The sequence below is a fragment of the Sturnus vulgaris genome, chromosome 4, assembly GCF_052056855.1.
Source record: "Sturnus vulgaris isolate bStuVul1 chromosome 4, bStuVul1.hap1, whole genome shotgun sequence".
NCBI lineage: Eukaryota > Metazoa > Chordata > Aves > Passeriformes > Sturnidae > Sturnus > Sturnus vulgaris.
Window position 1 is genome coordinate 8,973,794 of NC_142246.1, and position 19,959 is coordinate 8,993,752.

Below are 19,959 nucleotides of genomic sequence, written 5' to 3' on the forward strand. Positions count from 1 at the left end.
ACCGCGCTCTGCCTGCTGGGACTTGCAGTCCCAGTAACTGTGAGGGGGTGGCAGGGCAGGGGCGGTGCTGCCTGAGGCGGGCGGAGGAGCCATGGCCGGGGCGGGCGGGCGCTGCCTGCTCTCCGTCTCCGCCCTCGGGGAGGGGGAGCGCGGTGCCGGGGCGAGCAGCGGGTGATGGGGAAGAGGCGAGCGCAGTGCTGAGGTCCTTCGGGGCCGGATGAGCCGAGGCTTGGCGCCGCGGCGGTGGCGGGGCTGGAGGAGGGGGCGAAGGAGGCTGTAGGGGCGGCCCCCGCTCCGGCTGCCCTGAGAGGAAGGAGCCCCCGACCATGGAAATCGAGAACATCGTGGCCAACACGGTGCTGCTGAAAGCCCGAGAGGGTGAGAGCCGCGAGGCGAAGAGGGAGGAGAAGCGGGAGTTCGAGGCGGGGCGGGCTAAGGACGTATGTCGGGGGAGGAAAAGGGTCTGAGGTGAGGGGGAAAGGGGCCCGCGAGGAGGGGGAGAGGAAGTGATGGAGGAGGAGAGGCTGGGAGGGAGGAGAGGCTGCCGGGCAGGGGGTCCGGGCGGGGCGGGGACCCCTCGAGGTGGCGGCAGGAGCCCTCCCGGGGCGGGCAAGGGAGTCCCGGGCAGTGCCCTGAGGCACCTGCCCTGCTCCTCCCGCGGGATCTGTTTGGAGTTACTGGCTTGTGGCTTTGCTTCTGAAAAAACACTCCTTCCTCCCTTCCCCCTTGATTCTAATAGTGTTTTTACCGGATGTTTTAAAAAGGTCGTTAATCTGTAGTTCTCAGTTTGTTTATAAATATAAATCCATATGGATATAAACGATAAAATGACATAAATCTTCTCTGGAAAAGACTTGCACTCCATCTTGCTGAAATTCCTGCCTATGAAAAACGTAGCTGTTGAATGCGACCTATACTTTGTAGTCGAGTATTTTGTATTATCCTAATACAAAAGTGTGCTCTTTTCCAGTAGATTAACACTTACATTTTGACTCCCCAGAACACCTTGAGTTGACGATTACTCCCCCCAGCTAACAAACGTTTTGGGTAGATAATTAGTTTTAGTATAGCACGTGGTTGTTGTTTAAAAAAACATCCTGAACTAAGATTGTCCTACTGTTTTTTGTGTATATAACTGTCCATTAAATGGCCACTTGAAAGTCTCCCTGAATTACCAGTGTACTTTGTACAGAATATATTTTTCGACTATGAAATGTGCATATTCTTTTTGGATTGGATCCTGCTTGTCTTAATTGTGTTGAGAAGTCCCATTAGTTAAGCTGGAGCTGTTTAAAGTGAGTAAGAACAGCAGAATCTGCCTCTGTATGTTTTGCAAGTTCCTCCAACTCTAAATGGGTTTGGCACTTACGCCATATGTGTATCCAGTTAAATTTGCCTTAAGCAGCAAGAGAGGAAAATCAGCTTTTTGACTTTGAAGTGGGGTTTAAAAAACAGAACAGTGATCACAATTTTGGGCTATTTTCCAACCTTAGCTGAAGAGACCACCTCAGACTAGAGGACATGTTTTGGCTGGTTTCACTGACGGTAACATGTCTGTGGTGGTGCTGCCTGAACTTGGAATTTGCATTGAAGTGATCTGAGAAATGAAGGGAAAGTGGAATCTGGCTCAAAACTTTACTGTGCCCAAACCCTCACCACAAAGAGCGGAGTGGTAATCTGCAGAGGCTTTTAAGTGGCTGCTTAATGTCAGGCTGCCTCTTTAGTTAAGGTTTCACTATGTTTAAAATAAATTATAGTGGTAGAACTGACCAAACAAGATATTTTAATGAACTAAATGAAAGTCTGAGAGCAGCTGATGTGAAGATCAGTTCTACCTGACGTGAAACTTAAAAATGTAATGGTAATAATCTGTTATTCTCTTTGTACCTTCAATTGGCCTGGGATCTGTTGGGTAAGCATTCACAAAAAATGTGAATTCTGGCTTTGAAACTATAGAACCCCATTGATCAATTGGTAGAAGGTGTTTTACCTTTTCAGGTCTTAATCCCTGTGCATGGGGTACTTTCTATGTCACATTTTTCAAAACACTCATTGAAATGAAAGTATTTTCTGTCTGTTGTATGCTTTGGCTGGTCTGGGAATGTCTGGTTTACTCCATCTGTCAAGATCATTCCATAAAATCCCTGTCCCAGCTCTATTCTTATGTGCCTGATAGACTGCAAGGCAATGGAATTTGCAAAGTTAATGTGTGAGATAGATGTTTGAATATATTCTTTGCTCAAAGGGCCCCACAGCTGGGACAGAGGAGCAGATTTCCAAATTACCTTCCTTCCCACATTTCTATTATCACACTCTAAAGTGCATGGATAGGTGGGATAGCATGAAAAAGTGCAGAATTATTTCTTGTGGAAGAAAGTAAAATCCCAAGCTAATATACAATAGCAGCTTCACTTATTTTCCATGCACAGGCTTTAGCCAGTCAGTAATCCTTCTCCTCAGTGTGGGTGAGAGAAGATGTTCACCTGGATAAACAAACATATCAGTTGTACAAGCAAATAAAATAACATGTAAACTACCGTGCTCTTATTCTTTCTTCGCAGTGCATGTCGAAAGAAATCAGTGAGGCTTAATTATGGCTTGCATGGGTCAGTCTAACTTGAGACTCTTTTCTGATGAAGATGAGGGTAGTAAAAGGTTGTACCCTTGAACACATCTTACACAGTCTTAACCCCAGAGATATGTAATTTTCATTTTGTAAATGTGGAAACAATAAAAGATGGGTACCTGTCCACTTCTGATGAAAGAGTATAGTAGGTGCCTAATGGGAACACAGAAATTCCCAATAAATAACACCAAATCTTACCTGAGCACATAAACCACATTTAACAATCAAAACCATGATCCCAGATTTGTACATATAATTTTCCTCTAATTTTAGATACTCTAATACTTCTGATGTGATTGTTGTTAGGATGTGAATATCATTTGGGTTTTACATTTGTAGGTGTGCAGAATCAGCACACCTTGAACAATGAGATTCATTTCTACCATTTAAATCTGATTTGATGCATAGAAAGTAAATTTGAGCTATGTTATTAGAGAGCAAGGAACTCGGATAAAATGCATCTTTTCTTGCTACTTTCTTCTCCTATACAATAAAAATAAGATGCTATTGCTGTCTATTTCTAGACTATCTACCTTCTCACTCAATCTTACTGTTGATTTATTTCATTAGAGGTGTGAATATTCTAATTCAATTTTCATGAGGATAATATCGGTTTATAGGAGTTCACTAATGCAGTTTTTCAGGTCATCCGAAACCCCAACTTCCCCCCAGCCTCAAAACTTTAAATTTTATCTCTAAGAGGATGTTCATAGCTTTTAATAAAACACCATTTTAATAGAAGCCTGTCTCTTTTCTTAAAGACTTTTAGTGTCTCTGTAGCAACTGCAACACTTCTTTATGATAAGAAGGGAAGCCGTCAATATTCCTTATCTTCTTTTAAAGCCACTTGGTAAATAATCAAATGCCAGTTCTTTGCATATGTGGGTGTTAGTGACAACATATGATTCTTGAATGTACCTACAACTAGAAGATGATATGATGGCACAAAGTACCTTTTGGTACTTCATGGATGAAAGATTTAGGAGTCAGGAGCTGTACTGGGAGTTTTTCTTTCCTTGTCTGGTTTTTCAGTTGGCCTGCTTGTGCTGAAAGCTGGCCTGTCAGTGGAGGGATTTGCCTTCAGACAAAAACTGCAGTGCAAGTGTTCTGGCTTCCCTGTCCTACTTCCCTGGGTTAAGTGGCTCTCTGTCAATCCTGCTCTTTCCTCTTGTATGTACATTACTTTTTGAGAGAAATTTGTATGTGGGAAAGAAAAAGGGAAAACTTCCTCTTAAGGTGAACCCAATGGTGGAACAAGCACTGGTGACTCAGTAGAAAAACAAGAGATTATAAAGTAAACTCAAAGTTGATCTTATGAGTGCTGAAGTGCAGGAACTGAGATACAAAACCAGGTAAGAGTTAGGTGATAGTGATGTATGAACTGAGATTGCAAGCTTTCACACCAGATAGTCCATGTTCTCCTTACTCAGATTTGTGTGAAAGAGTAGTGTACAACAATGTGTTTTGTAGTTGTGTACAAGAGCAGAGAAATGAACACATTCATTTTTTCCCATCAGAAAAATATTTGACATTCGTTTCACTTGAAGGACATTGAAGAATTTGTCCCATAAATGGAGAGAAATAATAAATATAAACAAGGTTATTCTGAAAAACAAAAAAGTTCAACACCAAGTTTTATTTTATATTCACTTTTCTCTTTATATATTCTGTTTTTGTTTCAGTCACGCTCAGTAAATCCTTTGAGTATATGTAAGCCCCAAATTCAGTTCAGCATCCCACACATAGTCTGTGATGTTGACAAGGAAAGAAATTAATCCCTATATGTTTTAAACTGCTTAGGAGTCTTTTTTCATTGCCTAAAGTAATAGTCTCAAAAAATACACCCAAAGGGTAGATGCATTGTTCCTTTGAAGTCAGTGGCAGTTTTCTCTAAGTGAGGATCTATGCCAAGAGTACATTTTAAACATACCTGGTCCATTTGCATCCACTTTAAAATTCATTTATATTGTTATGACAGGAGCAGTTTGGGAATGAGATTTGGGTCTGCTGTTAGGCATAGAATATCCTCTGTATCATGATTGATTTTGGCTTAATTAAGGTCATGCCTCAAATGAATTTTCCCCCAGCTCTTGGTTGTATGGTTCTAGTCTGTGGTTGCAGAATGGGTGAGGTAGTTTCCAGCTGGATCCGTTAACCAATATAGGGAATGTGGGTTTTATATGTGTTTTTTTTCTGTGTTGCTGGGTGTTTTGGGTTTGGGGTTTTCTTCCCAAACTTAGTTTTCAAAAGGATGGGTAAGTTCCCGCAGATTTGATAATTGCTAGGTGCTGTCCAAGGATGGATTTAGAAGGGAGGAACCTTTCAGTAGCAGAATGTGATAACAGTTTGATCTAAGTGAATCCTGTAAGATACTTGTTTCAGAATAATTGTCTTAATGATGTATTCTTCACAGAAAATAAGCAGTCCACTCAAATAGTGAATTTTATCTGTCTGGGCTTGAAAGCAATTGGAATAATTCTGCAAGCAAAATAAATCCTACTTTTGCTTGCAGTATAGGGTAATATTTCAGTGTAGTGTTGATAATGCAAGGAAGGTATCCTATTTTGTGTGTTTGTAACTAGGAAGATAATTCTACGGAGATTGCTCAGATCACTGTAGTTTGGCTATTGAACTGAACTAAATTTTTTAAATATTTCAGGGGTAGGACAAGTGGGAAAGCAAGGCACACTCATACCCAGAAAGTCCACCAGCAGCAAATATGAATTTTAATATGAGAGTGCTGAGGGTTTTTGTAGTTCTTACAATTGTTGTCAGTTCTTCCCTCATTTGCCTTCTATGTTCTCTTGTACTCTTATTGCATTGTGCTTTAAATTGCTGTAAACTCATTGTGGCAGGAAACATGTCTTCCTGTGTTTGTACAGAATTATGCACAATGCCTGCCTTTTTGTCCTTTATTTAATGAACTGTAAGGAGAATGCATGTGGGCAAGTTGGAATCTTAAATAATTACATTTACTAAATAAACACATTATGAGAAGTCTAGTAATTGATCCACGCTGCTGCTTTGCTTATTTCAAATGTGGCAGTTACAAAAGAGGTTTCACAATCAGCTTAAAGGAATTTTATTTCTTTAATATCTGTTGCACTCTTAGTGTACTATCATGCTAAAAAAATCCTTGTTTGTTGACTGTGAAATTGCAGTGTTGGTGTTTTTTTCCCTTTCTAAACCCTGTTCATTGGCTGGTTGTAGATGTCTCGAAATGTATACAGAGACATTACAATGGTTGACTCTGAGAACGGATAAATAAATTTTAGCTCAGATCAGTTACAGTTACTTGAGTTGATACAAGCTTTCCATTCCACACCTCATTGGTGAAGTGCAGAGTGTGTGCACTGGCATTCCTACATGTGCACATGATCGCTGGAGCTGGATAGAGAGCCCATGTGAAGAACCAGTTGTTCGAGTGGTTATAGCTGTGGGAACAATAAATGATTGTGCACATAAACGGCACAAATGTTCACGTAGAGAGCTGGGCTTTTAACTGCTTGCTGTGTGACTGCCTTGACAGTTAGATGAGCAAGAGCACTTGAATATTACCTTGCTGAAGTCCAACTCCATGTACTTGAATGTGAGGACTATTATCTTATAAATGCCATAACGATCTGTAATCTATAGATATCTTTTGTTTATTTATGATACTACTTGCATTTTTGCTTCTGTTTGCATTCAGAAGTACCTTGGCCTTTGTAATAATGGTGAGTTAGGTGCTAACCTTGTGCCGAAACCTGAGTTTTCAGCCAGGTGATTCTCATAAATTTACTGAGAACCGACCAGATTGTATTTATCATATGTCTGGGAAAACAAACAAACAAACAACCTTTCTCCATAAAAAAGTGTTGCCACTATGTTTAATGTAGTTATTAAGCTGTGGCCAGGCTTCAGTTGATACAAGCTTGTATTCTGTCAAAATACAACTTGATACAAGTTGCAGAATCGAGAAGGTTGTTGCGAGTATTCCCCACAGCAGTACCTTATGAGCTGTCTCTAGAACTGAAATCATGACAGCCTTCCTCAAGTGATGGTATGTGTAAGCTTGTCTTCTAGTCTGAACTTGATGCTATTCCAGTGTTATGGTCTGATCTGAGGAGCTGAGGTATTAATTCCGCACTGTTTTGTGTCTTGAAGGTGGATCTTTACCCAATAAGGGCATAAAATCAAAATTTGTTACTCAATGGGAAGTGTTTATAAATGTCTGTGTAGCATAAGGCCATAGTGAAGCAGGCATGTTTTTGTTTTTTTCAGTGGAAGGTTTTAATTCTTATTGTGAGTGGTTTGAAGGAAAATGTGTCTGGAACTAGGAGAAGATTTGAATTCATGTGAGTTTTAAATCTATTAGGAAACTTGCCTGCAACTGCCTCTGCTGTGGGAAAGATGTCCTTTAAGGCAGTGCATGTACCTGGCTTATTTTCATGTGTCTCAGTGTAGATGATGTAGAGCTCCTGCATCAATTGTTTTGCATTTTTCCTTGAACCGGTTGACTTGATTTATACACTAAAGGAGTGCTGTAGGTTGTCATCTTGTTGCAGTCTTAGAATTTCAGAGCTTATCTGGGTGTGGTCTAGTATGAATTTCTCAGCTGGTATCTGACAATCTGGTTTGTGGAATCAGTTTTGCAAGAATGAAGTTGTAGCAATCATGCACCCCAGTGCTGCAGAGCTCTGTCCTTCTCAGCCTCCCAGTGCTTCTCAGCCTCAGATACCCTGTGCTTGCCCTGCACAGGCAGGAGAGCTGAGGCACAGAGGTCCCCAAAAAACTTCATGCCACAATCTCAGTGTCAGTGTAGTAGCCAGAAAAGTAGGATTCTGCATGACAAAATCCAAATTTTTTTGTCTCAAGGAAAACTGAATAATTGGTAAGCATTGTGCTCACTGAAATGACAGTTTGCAGATCAAGTCTGCAAGGAAGACCTCTGTGTCTCATGAGAAGTGCATCTGAGGACTTAAAACATATTCTTATTTCTTGACATAGGTTGTGGCCACAGCAGTTTCAGTTTTTGCAACTAGTTGTGGTTTGACTGATGAATAAGCCAACTGCATTGCCTTACATAAATTTTTCAAATATTTCTCTGAAGGTTAAAAATAAATGTAATAAATAAATAAAACAAAAGCAAAAAATAAAATAAAACATCTAAACATTTTGCCCAAACCATATTCTAGTGCAGTGATCTAACTGAATTTAGTATGTATCTTTTTAAGATGCAAAAATGGGAAAAGAGTTAAATGTTGAAATTGTAACTCTAAGAAGTAATTCGGGGAGAAGGAAAAGATAAGGTTCTTGTGTACTTGAAAATGCAATTGAAATTTCGTCTCATTGTAATAGTGTGTTGCTGCATCTCCCCTTCTCTTTGTATAAAATGAGTTGCTTCGAGCTGGACAGTGCTCTTAGCCATGATTCCATCTGAAAGAGGAAAAAGCAGTAATTCATCTGAGCCACAGAGGTCAACCAGAAAGCACCTTAACCTAATGGCTTTCTGGCTTTTCTGTTGGAAAGTGAACTGTTGGTCTTTCTGGAAGAATTTTATCTGAAGTGTTTTAGATTGAGATTCAGAATAGAAGCTCTGAAATCAATATTAAGACACTTTCAAACCACAATTGTTATAATTTGATTTGATACTTCTTTTAAACTGCCTCAAATGGAAAAGGATTTTGCAATTAGGGAATAACATGACAAACAAATTGGCCTCGTGTCATAACTTTTACCAGAAATGGCTCTTTAGGTTACAGGGACCTACAGACTTTTACAGTGCATTTGCTGTAAATACAAGAACATTTAGTTCAGAGAAAAGTGAGAGCACGTTGATTTAGTTGCTAAGCACTTGATTCTTGTGTGCCATTAATAAATTATATGTAGCCTTTATTGACTTCTGTAGGATGGTGAATTCAGTTGCACTCTAGCATGTGTTCTCTTTTTGTAAAATGAAGTTTATAATGGTCTCACTGTAAGTAACTGGCCAAATATTTAGGCAAAATGTAGCTTTTTTTGAGTTGGGATGGATTGGGTTTTTTCTTTACAGTGCTTCAGAACATGGTATTTTTGATCTATATCACAGTTTATTTTGCATTTTCCAAACAGCATTGTGATGTGAGTTTGGGATCAGTTTATCATTGTTGATCAGTACTGATTGTATGGTGTCATGCACAATTGAGTCTTTGTGGGCAGTTTCTAACAGGAGATATTTAACTTCTATGGGCCTTGCAGCTTAGTGTAATTTTCAGTTACATGGCTAAACTTGACACTTCTATCCATTGTTTTTCATGATCACATAATCCATACCCAGGCCTTGTTATTCAATGTGTGTGTATAGGCTATCTATGTTATTATTCCTTGATTTTTCTTTGTGTTCAATTCTCTTAGAAGGGCTCTATTCTTCGTGTGATTTGATTTTCTTCAAGCATATATTCAGCTTCTTTTTAAGATCAAAAATATTTTGTTAAAATAGTCACAGTTCGTATTAATGGTGCTGGTAATTACAGCCTCATTATTAGTTGTGGTACTGCTTGAAATACGGGATAGGAAGTAGATTCCATATTTTGTGTTCTCAAACTTTATGGAAGGAAAATGACCTGCAAAGTGATTATTAGAAAATGAAGTGCATAAGAAGTTTGGATTTTTTTAGAGAGTAGGTGTCATTTCAAAGAATGTCCACATTTATAGCTGTTTTATTCCTCATTTTTTTTACCTTTCTAGGAATACTAGAGTTGAGAATGTTTTGTTGCAGCAACACAGTAAGATGTCAATATTCCTATTAGCAAGGATAATGTAAATTTGGTATGAACCAAGGTACACTAAACTGGGACTGGTCTAACTGCATTGGTGGAATGGTTCAAGAAACTTTATGTTGGAGTAAAGAGGGCTTTACAAAAATACATGTTTTGTTATTCTGAAGATGTTAGCTCCTTTCACCCTAACGATTTAATTCTGAAAGTTTGGTACCATTGCTGCTTAGTTTCTATTCAGGTTACACTGGGTAACTCCCTTCCTTTTTGTCCCGTTGTGGTTAGCAGTACATACTGCTTTGGTACTGAGAAAGCTTCTGTGCAGATTTGCTGCTGCTCTGTCATGTGGAAGTGCATCTGATCATATCACTTAGTAAAATCTTTTAAAATCTTTTGCAGCAATAAATTACTTTTCCACAGAAATGTTTTGGATCTGAAAGGATGTATATGTTCCTGTCTATCTCTGCTTTTTTGATAAGTATGCATATCTTCTATAAATGAAATTGGCCAAGATAATGTGCTGAAAGTCCAAGAAGATGTAGCACAGATATATTTTTTTTAAAAACTGAGAAAAATGCTATGGTATTTTTTTAGAATCAATACTAATTCAACACCAGTGCTGAGAAATCTGAAACATTGAAAATATCTAAATTTTATAACAGCTAAGTTCTTTCTGGTATCCTTGTATGGTCTAGAGTAAATAGTGTGTATTTGGCCTATGCCCTCATTTATTAGTGGGGTCTACTCTTACTACTATTACTGCCCTTAAAGAGAGAATATTTATGTATAACTTTATTATCCAAAAATGTGTTTAACAACTTTGTTCTTGGTATTTTGTTCCAACTTCGATGTTCCAGTTTTATTTGTGATTTTCAAAATACCTAGATATTTGTCTTTTCTCTGCGGAGATATTCTACATACACAGCCAAAATGTGAAATATTTATCTTGGAATAGACTTTAAATGAAACATGAAAAAAATGCATAAAAGTTCTTGTATATCACATTTGTTCTTGGTTTGGATATCCTTGTAGATGGATTTTTTCTAGGTGTGAAATGTAGTCTGTATGCCGTCTATGTAGAACTGACCTAATTTTATGCTGTTAATGTTATGTTCAATTTTACTCTGACATAGTATTGTGTTTTACATTGTTCATATTTTCTTCTAGGCAAACGGAGTGGGCGTAGTAAAAAATGGAAAGAGATGCTGAAGTTGCCCCCTGTCAGTCACTGTGAGGGTATTCGGTGCTCCATCGGTGAGTGTCCCGTAGACTAAAGCTTCTCCTTTGAGAGAGAAGGGTAAGGCTTTGGTGCTGTTAATGGAAAGGATTCTGTCTTGCTTCTGAATGCTAAATAGCAAAAAAAAAAAAAAAAAAAGAAGCTATTAAACGTTTAATATGATGGAGAACTTACAAGAAAATAAAATTTATGAGAAGATAAAAACTGTATCACAGCTCTTTGTTTGTTAAAGGAAACTGTTCTTAAAGAATAGATTTGCAAAACCTTGAATTAGAAAAAGGAATCCCATTATAAAGTGATGGTAATATATTTTACCCTTTTCCTTAATGTCTTGTAATAGTTTTTTTACCTTTTCTGTTATTATCTTGTATTCCCTCTTTCCAAACAATCTTGTTTGCTTTGGTATTGCTGTTTCACAGTATGGTTGCTTTCTGCACCCTAACCTAAATTATTCTCAAACATATATTTCAGTGTGTTTTTAGTAAATGGGACAGTCAATAGAACACAGATGTGATGAAGAGTGTTTCATTATTCTTTGAGATCATTGCATATTTATAGTATCTTTGATAAATATGTTAATGTAAAATCTTCATGTTTTAGTGATGTTTTTCTGAACTCAAATGGGAGTAATGACTATCCTACTACAAAAATAAAAATAAAGATATTTATATATTATTTTTTCCCAGAAAGAGACTATAACCAGCTTTGTGACAAACAACCAATAGGAAGACTTCTCTTCAGACAGTTCTGTGATTCCAGACCAGATTTGAAAAGATGCATTGAATTTCTGGATGCAGTGGTAAGCAGTGAGAAATGGATGATGGCTATCAGTAGGCAATTGTTTATATATTCTTGTACAAAAACATTTGCATTTTGTGCTGGTTTTGCTGGGATAGACTTAATTTTCTTCATTGTAGCTCATATTGTGCTATATTTTGGATTTTAGACCAAGGTAATGTTGATAACAAGGATGTTTTAGTTTTTGGTGACCAGCAATTACACAGTGTCAAAGCCTTTGTGTTCATGCTGCCCTAAAGGTGAGGAGGCTGATGGTGTACAAGAAGTTGAGAGTGGACACAGCCAGGACAGCTGAGCCCAAGGGATATCCCATACCATAGAGTGCTGTGCTCAGCAATAAAAGCTGGGGGAAAGAAAGAGGAAGGGGGGAAATTACAATTTGCCAGCTAGCTCTTATACATGAGAATGAAGCCCTGCTTTCCTGGAAATGGCCAAATATTTCCCTACCAATGGGAAGAAATGAATCAATTTCTTACTTTGCTTTGCTTGTACCTGCAGCTTTGCTTTATCAAACTGTCTTTATTTCAAGCGGCAAGATTTCTTACTTCTGACATTCTGGTTATTAGTGGGGAGAAGTGAGTGAGCGCCTGTGTGGGGTTTAACTGCCTGCTTGGTTGAAGACACAGCCATTTTATTAATTATCTCTATACACCTCTGTTTTCTAATGCTGTGTACTTGAAAACATAGTGTGATCTGCTCTTTGCTGACTGTAAAGCTGTAACTTCTAATGGATGTCATAAAACTGTCCCTGTTACTTAAAGGGGAATGTTGAGTGTTTACTATAAAGTCTCTGCCATCTTGGTATGGTCAGAGCTACAGAAATGGGCATGATGGGAAAGAGAGAAGCAATTTTAGGAAGACGTGCTGCTTGGCTTCTAGAGCCTGAAAGGACGCCTGTATTATGAGTATTACTTGCTATACTCAGGCTTCAAAATGTTGTAAACATAGACTTAAAAATGTTGTAACTTGCATGGAAGCCCTAGGCTACACAGCATGTGCTAATTAAAAACAATACAATGGAGATGGAAATTTAGAGAACCATCTATGGAAGGAGAAAAAACAAAGAAAAAAAGGTCTTGAAATATTTGCATCTTGATATCTAATGCTGAAGAACAAGGGGAGGAAGGAAGTGCGCCCACAGCTATATTTTGCAAAAAATCCTCAGCCCAAAGCCCTCTTGGGGAAGGGGGAAAGTAATGAAAAGATTAGGCAAGCACAAAACAGCCCTTAAGAGGAGAGAATAACAGCTCAGAGCTTTTGATTCTTTGTCTCTCACAGTTAATCCAAGAGCAATAAGATACAGTTTCAATTGAGATTGCTGCTGAAAGAACAGGTTTTCTCATTCCAGCCATTTTTGTTCTTACATGCAGAGAGCAAATGACCAAGGAAGACAGAAGTAGGATAGTACTGCTGCTTGCATGCATCCCAAACTACAAGATTGGAATGCAAGATGGCTCTGGAAGAGGCAGGGTGTAAGGAATGTACATGGGATTATTGCTGTGCCTCCCATTTCACTGTATCTTCCTTCCCCTGTGTGAGTAAAAACTGAGGCACTAGATCAGCTAAAAAGGAATTTGAGTGTCAAATAAGTAGAATTGTTTGTAGTAGTCCATGAATCTGCATGCAATTTGGCTTACTTGCCAGGTGCGTTTCATTTTTGTGACTCTCAGGAGCTGTTCAAGCACCAAATTCCAGAGACTAGATTGACAGTTGGAGACTGAACGGATTGAATGGAAATCCAGAACAGTGGAGCTTCAATCCCTGAAGTGAATATAAACCAGAGCCCTTAATGAGTGCCATGCACTGACAACTGTGGATGTACCCTTAATGGTTACAATTTCTGTACACATTTTAATCCTTATATCTTAGATAAAGAGTAGCAGAATCTTTGGCAGCACAAAAGATAATGAATCTTAGGCATGACTGTAAGGCAGGTGTGTCCTTGCTCTACAGGTATCATTTTCAGGTAAAACTGTCTGTAAGAAGTAACTTCTTCACTAACTGAAAATTTTGAATTGTTTTGAAATACGCAATCTGTAATGTTGTGTGGATTGCAACACTTCTGTGAATTAACAAAGACTGGTATAACTGAGATAATCTGATGTAAGGGATGGTTTCACAATTCACTTTTATTTGTTGTTTAACTTCCATTTGAAAAATCAAGGTGAAGAATTATTCTTGGGAATCATTGAAACAAGATAACCTTTATTTGGTGACTCTTATGATCTGAAACTGTCTTGATCAAGGATGTCAGATAAAATACCTACTATCTCTTACAGATGGTTCCTGAGTTAGTCTGATTCCCATCTGTGGACTTCAGCAAGCTTGATCTTTTGGGGACTGAGGGGGTTTTTTGTTGGTATTCATTGTAAAGCATTACAGGAAGCAAAAGCTGAGGCTGTGTGGCTTTTACCTTGTCTTTTGCCAAGTTTAGCTTTCCAAATTGTTAAAGGAATTTTAGACTTACTCTTTTTGAAAAAAAAAACAATTCCCCAAATGAAATGTCATGACCTTGCATCTTAGTTAATAAAGTTTTCTGACTCTTTTACATGAAGCAATGTCATTTCAGCAGTGTGGTTATTTCAGGAGTCCAAAATCAAGGTAGTACCAATACTATTTTGTCTACCTGTACTGATTACTGAGTCTGGTAAACTCCAATTCTTGGGAAGGTGTGATCTAAAAGTCTCGAGTCAGCTTGACTTTACAGAAAGAAGAGTTGTGAAATAACTAATGTAAGTGATGGAAGTTAAAGTGAGGAATTAGAGTCATCCAATCCAGTGACTCATTTCACTAGCTAGGGACACGGTTAGTCGCATATGAAGAGCTCAAACTTCCCTGTAAGTAACAGAATTATTTGGAAAGGCCATCTCTCAAAATTCCTTTTAAATTACACTATTGACTTAAAACAGCATGCCTAACTGTTTGCAATAAATCAGGGTTAAAGGTTTTAAGAACACTGCTGAATTTTATGTTGGTAAACTTTTCTGACTTGCTTGGGTTGCTTAGCAGTTGCAGAAGAATTCCTTACCATTAGACTTTTTTTTGTGAAATTGAACAGCAGAAATAATGGCTTGTATTTAGATTGATGGATTTGAGTAGTGTGCTGATGTGGGTGATACCATATTGTCTCAGTAGAAAAAGATGTTGATGACTTAGTAGTGAGTCAGGGTGGATTAGTTGTCATAAATGGCAGAACTGGAAATCAGAGATTGTTATTTCCAGTATTGTGTATGTGTGTGTTTAATTCTTGAGCTGTCATTTTTTAGCGTTCTAGTTTTCTTTATAAAGGTAAATAACTTCTGATTAGATCAATTACTTGTAATTTCCAATGAGGTTTCTAATGGTTGTTGTCCCAATATACCCAACTGTTGTTTTGTTTGATACAGTCCTCCATTCTGGAAGTCTGCCATGTATACTTTGTTCCTAGGTGCATGCATTTTCATCCTGAAATATGAAATAAGCTTTGATTGAGTTGGCACAGCTAACAAAACTAATACATGTTGCTGTTTGAGATTGCTCTTTTCCAATTCATCTTTCCCAAGATTTTGTTGTCTTTAAATGTTGTAACTTCTGATGTCTGCTTCTAGATTATTCCATAAAATTATTAATAGTAAATAGCTCTTGGAGTTCTTCACTAGTAGTATCTGTGTGGTGATTCGCTGGTTGTGGGTTTTTTCCATAAGTAGCTACTTCTGGAGCTCTGTTCAGCTGCCAGTTGTTTATCTGCAAAATGCACTGTGTTGCACAATTCTTTTTCTACATCTCAGTACCAGATGTTACTAAGTCAAAACTTTCAAAATTTGTATCTACTCAGTTTTACTTTTTCCAAGAATGATGTTTGGTTTAGATCTCATTTATAAGCTTGTAGGAAGTAGTTTTATCCTGGTTTTACCCAAAACTGTAGGAAAGAATAATACATGAAGGAAAAAAAGTACAGTGAAGAAAAAGCTGATTATTGTACTCTTAATTATTTTCCACGTGGGCCATTCTGTCCTGCAGTACCACATAAATACTACTTCATTTTAATTGATCTAGTTGAACCTCTAGGATGCAGTTTCTGTAATTGCATTTATACTAATTCGTGTGTTTTCCAAAGATTATATTTCATATGCTTTATTTTTTTCCTTAAGACTGTTTTTCATACATGTTTCACTATATAGCCTTCTGTTCCTTTTATATTATGAGTATTGTATTATTCTTGATAAAATTTACCTATCATCACGTAAAAGATGCCAAGTGGCTCTTAACATAATATAATTTTCAATTCTATTCCCCTAGGCAGAATATGAGGTATCTTCAGATGAAAAGCGCATAGACTGTGGCCTCAAAGTTTTAGAGACATACTTCACTAATGGGGTAAATATATTGCAGAAGATTTTCTCAAGTGCTTTGTAAGTGTCAGATAAATAGAGAGATCTAAGTGGTTGCGTTGTTTTTAGTAAATTGACTTTCAAACTTCATTGATCTCGTTTTTGTCTTCCTGAGAGGTGTGCTGCCTTCTAAAATTCTGCTCAATCAACTTGAACAGAAAACTTGACTGATCTCTGCTTTTATAACTGCTACAATTACAATTTATTCTCCATTTAACACCTAAAGAAAACCTTAAAACAAATTAACTCAGGGTATTGTAGTCTAAAGTCTTTTAGACTCCTGTGTAGCCTTGTTTATTTTGCTGTAAATTTTCAGAATTGCTGCAGGTTTTCACAAAGTGAAATGCTGTTTTCTTCTGAAGCAGTCTGTTACTTTCAGTTTTCCATGGTAATCTTTAACAGTTGATTTTTTTGAATTTATCAAGAGTCCTTTTTTTGGTATCCAGTGGAAGCTTTTCTGTGGGTATATAATTAGATATTTGCTTTTTATTAATAGATGCTCCTTCTGCTTCTCTTGCTTTGGCCATCTAATACAAAAGGTCTTGAATATGCCTTAGAAACAGATAGAATCTAATTTTGCCTTATCTTTTTGAGAATTTCTTTGGGACTACCATAAATCACATGGATTTTTCAAAACACCCCAGATTTCTTTGGTCTGGTTTGAAATAGTTTCCCAGTCTGTGTTTGTGTTTCTTTCTCCATTTTTCCATTCTGCCAAACCAAAGAGGTGACTTGCTTTTTTGGTGATAGACTTATGGAATGAAAAAAGAAATTTGACTTAATGCCAAGTTTATTCCCCCAGATACTGAAATAGTAAAGAACTGAAATAGCTTTCAGTGCATTGTTCTTTAACAGGAAATAAATAAAAAATTCACTCAAATACAACTTTCTTGATTTTCTCTTTAGTTAAACAGTTCCTTTCCTTTTCCCATATTAAAAATTTTAATTTATCTTTGAATAGAAAACTTTTAGTTTTTCTATTGATTTACATGCTTTCATTGTTGCTTTCCTTTCTTTTTTATTATGTTAAGTCTGCAGCACACTTGCCAGAAATACCTCAGGAAACAGTAAATGAATGTAAAGCAAGACTGGAAAAGAACCCTTCTAAGGATCTTTTCATGGACTGTACTAGGTAAGTTAAAAATGCCTAGTGCTAAATCAGAGAATTACAAGATAAATTTATGTGTTTCTAAGGAAAATGACAGATGAAGTTATTCTACCCAGAAGTACTGAGTCCTTGAAATGAGTAAAGTAAGAAACTTCGAACAGATTTATTAAAAGACTAGGTTTCTTTCAGATGTGATTTAGATGTTTGACTTTAGCAGAGCTTTTTCTTTAATGCTGCTTTTGCATTTTTTTTGTTGTCTGTCACCAGTTCTGTAAGATAAATGGTATTTCTCTTTATTGTATTCTTAATTTTGAGTGGCTCTCTTCCATGATGAAGATACTCAGAAAAACATGAAGTTATACGTTGAAGCTTGAAAGGTTCTGAACAATGTTAAACATCTAAGTTCTTGAAAACAGGTTTAACTGAGGCCAACACTTATGTGCCATTAAGATGGCTGATTAGAGGATCACTTGTGATAGTTAACATAAAACAATACAACTTGGTTTTGTTCTGCAGTCATGAAGTGATATTTCACAGGGTAGTAGCAGGGGAGGCTTTTCTTGGAGGGATGGTACATGTTTATGAGTGTTACATGTCTTTCTAAAGCCTTTATGTTTCTAATATTTCTGGTTCTTCAAGGCATGCTTGATCATGTCTGCAGGATGACTACAGGTTTTGTCACTGCTTGGGTCATCTCCCTGGCAACAGAAATGAGCATGCTTTGTAACAAGCCGAGATTATAAGATTGAAAGGGCTGTGTGAGAACACCTCGTAAAACGTGTCTCAAATGGAGCGTCTCATGTAGGCCATTCCCTTTCCCCTGTCCAATGAATACCTGACTACAGTTTGAATTACTTGTTTCCCTCCCCACCTCCATCTTGGTGTGTTTCTTTTAAGGGAATGATAAGGTACTTGTTCAAGGTTTGGATATAGCATTTGGTACTTCAATTGCAAATCCTAGAAAAAAAAAAATTATTTACCAGTCTCCAAAGAATGAGTGAAACCTTGTAGATACTTTGAGGTCATATTTGCAGGGTCATACATGCATCAGATAGCTGCTGAGAAGCTGATGTTTAAGTGGGTTTGAAGACAATAAAAATGCAGAGGTCAAAGTGTCTAGTTCCTATAAGTAGCAATAGTTTGGCCTTCACAAATGTATTGACAGGAACAATTTTCTATAACAAGCACTCTTTTTGTGAGATATTTAGGTTAAAACCATTGTAGAGCACACTGGCGATGTTTTTTCTGCCTATGGCTTCATTGATATGTTTAAATATATGCCTGTAGATTGATAGCACCTCCTGCTTCAACAGCCTTCTCCAGAATAAGATGGATTTTATTTTTTTGTTTATTTTCCTGCTAGAATTGTCCATGAATACCTAAGCAAAAGACCTTTTGAAGCTTACCAGGAGAGTGTGTATTTTTCCCGTTTTTTACAGTGGAAATGGCTGGAAAAGTAAGTTTGTATATAATGTTTGCATTAGAATTTAGCTTTGTTTTGTGGCAAATTTTGATTTTTATGCTGGAAATGCTGTAGAGCTGAATGCTAAATGAGAATGTCTGTCTAAGAAATTATTATCTGAAAGACAAGATGCAAAGGATGATGTTGATGGACAGCAAGAGAACCAATACTCCAATGGACTGTCTGTAGCCTTTAAGTGGTAAATCTAAAGTTTTTAAGTGGTATTTGGTAAATGCAAATTCAGAAATGTTTGGCTGTCAAGTGTGCAGTGGAATAGCAATCTTTCTTGGGACTACTATCCTCTCTTAGTTTCAAACTTGGTTAAATAAGTGGCTAATAAACAGATTAATCTAGTATCATAACCCACTGGGTGACTGGATAACTACTAGGTTTTTGAGGGTGGTACAAATATAGATCTAGTAATACCCAGATAGAAAGACTTACATATATACGTATCAGAATCTAGTTTGGACTTTTAAATCAATACTAGATGAGAGTCCAGACTCTTTCAGAAGGCTGAAATTGTTACAAATTGATTCAAATTCAGCCCCCTGGGTATCATGATCACATATTCAAACATGGAGGTGCTTGAGCACTGATTTTGTTGTAAATTCCAATTATCTAATGCCTTTATTTTACTGAATTGTAAAAGCCAGTAAGAAAACTAGGGAAGTTACTCAAATTTTCTACTAAATGAACCTCCACAGTTGTGTCCTGAGAACAAAGCTGCAGTAACAGTGAATGCTCATTTAAATCAAAACACATGAAAACCCACTACCTTGTAATAGCCCAGCTCTGACACATTTAAGAGTTTTAGCACAGAGTGGTCAACAGCTCTACCACTTCCAGTTATCTGTTCCTCCTCTTCTACATCAATACCTTAACAATTTGGCTCTTGAACAGCTCTTGCATACCACAACTCTCTCTTTTGTGAAAAAACAAAGTGAAATCAGAAATGGTTTACCTTTTAAATGCCACATTGTAAGCATGACCCCATTGAAATGCAGTCTGCATGTCAGCGTGTCAATTAAGGGAGGCAACAGGAGGTGATAAATGGCCTGTGATGAGAACACAGAAGGCTCTGACTGTGGGCAGCAAAGGGCCGAGCTGACCAGCTTTTCTTCCTGCAATCGGCACAGCCTGGTGACCACATGAGGGAGCCCATGTTTCTTAGCAGAGCATCCGTTTCATTTGAAATTCAGCTTATTATAGTGCTTAACACATGAGGTGAAGGCAACATTTGTTCAGAAATATGTCAGAACAAAGGAGAAAATGAAGAGAGACCTCGCGGTGGGGAGGGATTACTAACATTTGTAATTCCTGTTGTAGTAATTGTTTCTTTCTGTTAATTAGGCAGCCAGTAACCAAACACACATTTAGGCATTACCGAGTACTAGGCAAAGGTGGATTTGGAGAGGTGAGTACAGAGGTATCTTTCTGCAAGGCAGTTCTTAAGGAATTTTTAAAAAAGGAGAGTCTGTTTAGCTCTTGTCTCTAACAATCTACATTTGACACATCACCTGGCAAGCTGTTGTTTTTATCCATATAAACTGCTTTAATGTGTTAGTTTAAGCATTGTAGGTTATGCACAAAACTGCAGAAAACTTGTACTGACTGACAA

The 19,959-nt window shown here is 37.6% G+C and overlaps 1 protein-coding gene across 2 annotated transcripts in view; it reads left to right on the top strand.

Moving 5' to 3' along the window:
* Nucleotides 1-59: 59 nt before the first annotated feature.
* GRK4 (G protein-coupled receptor kinase 4) overlaps nucleotides 60-19,959 on the top strand; it is a 35,213-nt gene continuing 15,313 nt past the window's right edge. Inside the window, exons 1-7 of one of the 2 annotated variants that reach the window (XM_014895277.2) lie at nucleotides 60-378; nucleotides 10,531-10,617; nucleotides 11,287-11,399; nucleotides 15,677-15,754; nucleotides 16,800-16,900; nucleotides 18,240-18,332; nucleotides 19,692-19,755. In XM_014895277.2, coding sequence (XP_014750763.1) covers nucleotides 327-378; nucleotides 10,531-10,617; nucleotides 11,287-11,399; nucleotides 15,677-15,754; nucleotides 16,800-16,900; nucleotides 18,240-18,332; nucleotides 19,692-19,755 — 588 coding nt within the window. In that variant the 5' untranslated portion in view covers nucleotides 60-326. The remainder of the gene's footprint in view (nucleotides 379-10,530; nucleotides 10,618-11,286; nucleotides 11,400-15,676; nucleotides 15,755-16,799; nucleotides 16,901-18,239; nucleotides 18,333-19,691; nucleotides 19,756-19,959) is intronic. The other variant, XR_015803006.1, reaches the window with a different exon arrangement.